The following is a 6,393-nucleotide window of genomic DNA, read 5'->3' as shown; positions in this document are numbered from 1 at the left end:
TGCATTACGGATGGAACAATTCAATCAAGGAAGCCATGGCCCTGGGTTTGCGGGATCCTGAATAGGATGCCATAAGTTGAAGTTGACTCAATGGCAAGTAACTGCAATTAAAGCTGATGAAGGGAAGTGTGTCAATTCAATGGTATTTAAGGGTTGTTAATTATGTGCTTCAAGATGGAATCACAGAATAAAAGGCTTCCAACATAAGCCAGCAACCAGCCATGGATGTCCTCTAGGTTTAATGTTTATCAGCCTGACATAAGTCACCAGTCAAAGAATGAGGCAGACAGTTCTACCAACGCTCAAAGAGATGCCTTATTCCTCTCTCTTATTATAATGTGACTTAATGACTTAGGCTAATTTGTGGTTTTGGCTCTTGGGCTCATTTGTTATTTTTCATGCAGGAAGCCCTGGAAATCACTGGAACATTCAAACAGTGCAAAGGTCAGTTGGTGAAAGAAGGATTCGACCCGGCCCTCATCAGTGACCCCCTGTACTTCTTAGATGACTTGGAAAAATGTTATATGCCCATGACTCAGCAGATCTTCAGCTCCATCACAGAGAAGAAACTGAAGCTGTGAAAGGTCTTCCACACACATCATGCAGTGATCCCCATAGCTTTCCTAGTGGCATAGGGAACCCAGGAGGAGCTGTAAATGTGAGGCTCGTGCCTTCTGCCTGGGAAAGGAGAGATTGCCAAAAACAGATTTTTTAAAAAATTTGTCAACCTGGGACACATGTTCTTGTGTGTAATATGCACAACACAAGACAGTTCACGAAACTGTGTACGTGAGTGACAGCTGGTGGTTCCCATATCAATAGGGCAACGAATCTGCTCCAAATTTTAGTATGAACTCTAAAGAAATCCTAATACTCTAAAGAAAGCCTAATATTTTGCAGATAGGGTTCAGCCTATTGGATGGCTCCTTTTAAAGCTCAAATGAAAACCCAAGACAGATTCATTGCCTTACTGATATGGTAGCTGCAAGTCACTATTGGTGTATGTATGCACATGTATGAAATAATCGATTCACCTTCCCTCCATCTAGAATGTATTCTTCTGTTTCCACATGACTTACTGGCTCTTCACTGTATATATTGGAAGATGAACAAGAGGTAGTGGCAAGGCTCCTTTTGCTCGCCACCCTCTAAAATGATTTTCTTTCCTTTCATTCGTATGTTGCACCCTCCTATACGAATATAATCCTGGGCCAAATGTGTGATAGGAGGCAATTACTGGGAGGCTGGGATCTGTTTTCAGGAAATGGAGATCTGTTTCAAGTTGCCGTGGATCTTTCTCCATTGACATGTTCATATTTATTGTAGAGAGGCACCTCGGTGTGCTGTTTGTAATGGATAGCACCACATATAAATATTGTTATTGAAACTCAGGTGAATCAGCCTCAGAAGACACAGTAAAATGTCATACCACTAAAATGGGTACCCACTGAACCTCCACTAGCTTAGCCTTTCCTGGAGGAAATGCCATATTATCTTTTAGTTCCTTTTAGGTGGTCAGAGGATTTACACAGCTAAAACAACACAGGAACTGGAATAGTGCTTCGTTACAGTAGGACTCTCCACTTCATGCTTCAGAATCTGGTTCTAAAATGAAATCAACTAGAGATGCTGAAAAAATGCCACTCTTCTTGGAGCATTCTCCTAGATAATATTTACATGAAGAATTACACTTGACTAGTGAGTCTTCTGCACATACTAGAAATCAGTACAAGGAGACAAAGAAACAAGGGATCAGCCCGGAAAGCATCTCTGAAATGTAGTCTAACTACCCATCTTTCAGGGTAGGGAAATGGCTGCATAAAGTTTCTCTGGGCCATAAAAGGTGGAGCAGCAGGAACACATGCCACTGAAATGAAGCCTACGTTAGTGGGAAAAATATCAAGAGGATGATTATTTTAAAATGTCAACACAGTATTTCTAGAAACAGTCAGGGGTAATAATAATATATGACAAGGCAGCCATTGCCAGTTTGAGGTTCTCTACATACTTTGTATAGAATTCATAATCTCTGGGCACGTATCATATTGGCTAAGGCTGATGAGAACTAGAGCACAAAATATATGGTATCCACCAGGCTGGGGAAGGTTGTGATAGGCACTAAAGCAAGTCTTGATTGATGGGTGTAGAAAGGTAAAACAAAGGACTTTAGTAAGATGTTTCAGTTGGAGTGGGTGATTAGATAGTACAGAAGATGTATCAAAGCATTTAGGACAGTACACAAACATCTTTTGCCATGTTTATAAAACATACCAGAGGGTGTAATTGGGACTGCATTAATCTGGAGCCAAGGAGAACAAAGAGTAATGTGCTAGTATCACATTCTTCCATGAAATTATAAGGAGAAATGCGTTTGGTATCTAAGGAAGAGGACCAGTTTTGTTTGTATTTGAAAAACAACTCAGCATTCTCCCACCTCCTTGCCTTGAAACTACGTGCTCACTGTTCATTATTAATGTTTTTGGGGTGACATGAATGAGCAGGATAGAAGAAAAAAAATAAAACTTAAATGTTGGAAAGATAACGAAATGCTGGATGATAGAGACTGTTTTTATTTATTTCTCACTAATGGTGTTATGAAGATGCTAACTAATTGTTGGCACCTGAGACATTTGTACAACCTTGGTAGATGTTTGAAAATCTAATAAGACCTTTATTTTGGGTTTGCATCTCCTAACATCTCACCTTTGGGATGCTGGCTAGGGGCTGCTGAGACTTGAAATCCAGCAATGTTTGGCATGCTAAATGATCCTCACCTTTGCTTTAAAACAAAGCATATAGAGAGCATTCATATTACTTTAAAGCCTAAATTTTGGCTTGAGTAATCTTTCAGGAGGGTGATTCAACATTTCTCATGCACCCTGCTTTAAAAATACATGATATACAGAATTTTTATGCTGGCTGTAAGGTAAGTAATGTCCCACCTGGCAGTAAAGGGGTAAAGTTACCATAGAATAAAGAGTAACAAATGTAATGAAGTGTGTTTATGGATAATGACACATGCTGCATTTATTAGGCAAAGAGGCTGTCTTGGCTCTGAATACATAGTGCTTTTTTTCACTGACTGGGGTGAGATTGGGAAAAAAACTGTGGCTCTGCAGGTTTCTCATGTGGGTTAGAACAAATATGCAGAAAAGGTGGTTTCTTCTCAGAAAAGAAAATGGATACTTTTATGACCAGTAAAAGAATGGATTGACCAGCACACATCTCCCTTTGGCCTAATTCCTGGAGAAATTTTGCAGTGACTTTTAGAAACATTTTAGTTTGTTTTTGCTGGTAAATTGAAGAAGACTAAGCTTGAACCAGCACACATTTGTGCAGTTTTAAAGACTACTACAAGGAACCAGTTCATCTTGCAGGACTGAAATCATTGCACACCTTTTAAAAAGGTCTAAATTGTTTTCTGCCTTTTCAGTGCTGCAATAAACATCTCCTGGTATATGTTTGTTGTTTTAAAAATGTGAAGTCAAAAGCCAGTTTTAGTTACTGAAGTGATCGTCTCACCACTGAAACAAGATTCCACTATTTGTCTGCTTAATTATTACAGTTTTAATGTGGGTGGGGGAAATCTTTGTAGAGTTGCCAAAGTGAAAACTAGAGATGGCTCCTTTCCTTTTAATAGTTTTGTAGAAGGGAAGGTGTTTCAACAGATATTTCCTTGTTACCTTGTTACATGATGAGAAGCAATGCTGGAATTCTTTCTTCTCTGTTGTTGTGTCCATTCAAGATGTTTCCAACTTATGGTGACATGTAGTTGAACCTATCACAGGGGTTTGTTTTTGTTTTTTGCAAGATTTGTTCAGAGGGAATTTGCCATTGCCTTCCACTGAGGCTGAGAGAGTGTGACTTGGTCAAGATTAACCAGTGGCTTTCTGTGACCAAGTGGGGAATTGAACTCTGGTCTCCAGAACCCTAGTCCATCATCCAAACAACTACAATATGCTGGCTGAAACAAGATCCCTTTCCAGTTTTCACTCTGGCAACCCTAGAACTGTGCCTACAACCAGTATTCATATCTTGCAGGATATTGCTCTGTCAGTACAATACTATTCTCCTTTCTTCTTTCCCCTGTATTTTGTTTTAATTTTTCTTAGTATTTGTTTATCAAATCTTTTGCTTGTCTATTGTGCTCAGCATATACCTTTTCTGCTAGAAGGTTAATGCTCTATGAAGGAAGCATTTTATGTTGCTAAAGAAAGATAGGCCTGGTACATACCTGTGAAAAAGGCCAGACTGGGCGCGGCCTGTTTCTCTCTGGAAAAACTGGGTTCTTTTTGGCACGTGGGGACATCATCAGTGCGCCATTGGCGTACTGTGATGCAGCCAAGACGCAAGCGCAGTGCCAGTGGTGCAGATGTGGTGCCACCCTTGGTGTATGGATGGCGCCACGTAAAGATGGCATCATTACATGTTAGGGTTCTGGAGCATGCGGATGCTGCATGCTCCGGAACCCTAATATTGGCGGCAACACAGTGCATTTTGGGCCATAAATACCTTTTATGCATTCTGTGTGTTTCTCTTCATTTCCGCAAAGAAGGGAGCTAAATTCTTGATTTATTGTTGCTGCTCTGGTTTATACACGTTCACGTTGTACACCTTCTAAATAAATCCTGAACAACGTGTGTATAGAGTATGTCCTCATCTAGAGATGTAAAAGATTTGAAACCATGAGGGGAAAAACCCCAGGGCCACATGAGAGTTGCTCTAGGCTGTGTGTAAGACTTGCATGCCCTTGTTTTCCTCTTGCTAATTTGTGATGTGTATAATCTACACGTGCATTGAGTTAAATATTGAATTTACTTAAATAAAACTGGTCTAATTTGAACAATGGTATTTCCTTATAAAATGTTAAAATATGAATATACAGTGGGCCCCCCATATTTGCTGGGGATAGGAGTGCAAGATCCCAGTGAAAGTGGAAAACCTGCAAATAAAAAATCTAGTTTTTTTTAAATCTGAGAGAATACCTCTCTAGGAATCTTTGGGTCCTCCAACCCAACTCCATGGTCAGCATCTGGCAGAAGGTGACCTTAGAATCATGCAGGAAGACCTACAAATACCTAGAGAAATGCTTTCTTTAGGAATTGCTAGGTCCTCAAGTGTGACTCTATGATCAACTTCCAGCAGAATCAGGCTGAAGGACCTAGAGATTCCTAGAGAGAACATGTTAATTAAATCTGTGAATAATCAAATCTGGAAAATTCAAAGCCGCAAATGTGGAGGGCTGACTGTATATCAATATGTGAATGAAAATATGCAAACTAAATAAACAAAACATGTTTCATTCATATTCTACACTGAGTGAAGGGGAGAAATATCTGCATGTAGATGTAACATGGGGGGTGCACAAGGGTAACAAGTTTAAGTATCGCTGTTATAACCCATTTTCTATTCAAGAAAGTTCTGGTTTGTGTGCTTCACAGCAGGAAGAAAGCTAATTAAAAAAACAAACAAACAAACAAACAAACTATCCTTAACACTGAAATTGTCAACAATAAAACAGCCACAAACTGCAGCAGCAAAATGAAATGCCACGCACAGTGTAAAACTAAACATTTGGGGCCAACAGACATAAGATCACAAACCATGTTAGAATAGCCATGTTCTCATTACCCACCAAGAGATGGGTAGAGAGGGAGTCAGTTGGATCTCCTTTCAGAAGCAAAGATGAATCGTTGGGAAAATTAGGCTTGTGGTGATGAATCTACTTCACTTCCAGAGTGTCACTAATGACTTGTATGAGAACATTGTATTCTTTGATGACAGGAAACTGGGAACTGCAGATATTTTGAGGTCTTTTTAAAAATCAAGTTGCAGCATAGAGACAAATGTTGACAGAATCAATTTTGCCTCAGAAAGCAATCCTCTGATTTGTAGTTTTTGTGAACCTTCACATCATTTCCAACTTATGGCAGCCCTGAGGCAAAACTAACGTGGTTTGAGAGAATGTGAAATGCCTAAGGTCACCCAGTGGGTTTCCATGAGTGAATGGTGATTCTTACCCGGGTCTCCAGACTTGTCAACCAACACTTAAATTACTACACCATGCCGGTTCACAGTCCTCTGAGACTATGGACTTTATCACATGGGGGAAATTGAGGATTTAAACTGTCATTATCCCGTGAAAGTTGCATGATTGCACTGAAGATTTTCACATGACATCGCGATTAAAGAGGACTTATCTTGCCAATAACCAGGTAATAACCAGCAAGAAATCATTCACAGGGAAATTCCGAGAATGATTTGTTGCTGTTATTACCTGGTTATTGGTGGGAAAAATCCTCTTTAATCACAATGTGTGTGAAAATCTTCCCGCGATTGCGTAACTTTCCCAGGATAATGACAGTTTAAACCTCTAATTTTTCCCGTGTGATA

General features: G+C 39.7%; 1 protein-coding gene across 2 annotated transcripts in view; it reads left to right on the top strand.

The window, feature by feature from the left end:
• LOC121934323 (very long-chain acyl-CoA synthetase-like) overlaps positions 1-2,547 on the top strand; it is a 21,340-nt gene extending 18,793 nt beyond the window's left edge. For both annotated transcript variants that reach the window (XM_042474706.1, XM_042474707.1), the window contains exon 10: positions 405-2,547. In XM_042474706.1, the coding sequence (XP_042330640.1) occupies positions 405-581 (177 nt within the window). In that variant the 3' untranslated portion in view covers positions 582-2,547. The remainder of the gene's footprint in view (positions 1-404) is intronic.
• Positions 2,548-6,393: the final 3,846 nt, after the last annotated feature.

Source organism: Sceloporus undulatus, chromosome 6 (assembly GCF_019175285.1).
Source record: "Sceloporus undulatus isolate JIND9_A2432 ecotype Alabama chromosome 6, SceUnd_v1.1, whole genome shotgun sequence".
Taxonomy (NCBI): Eukaryota; Metazoa; Chordata; class Lepidosauria; order Squamata; family Phrynosomatidae; genus Sceloporus; species Sceloporus undulatus.
This window is presented reverse-complemented; position numbering and strand designations above follow the sequence as displayed.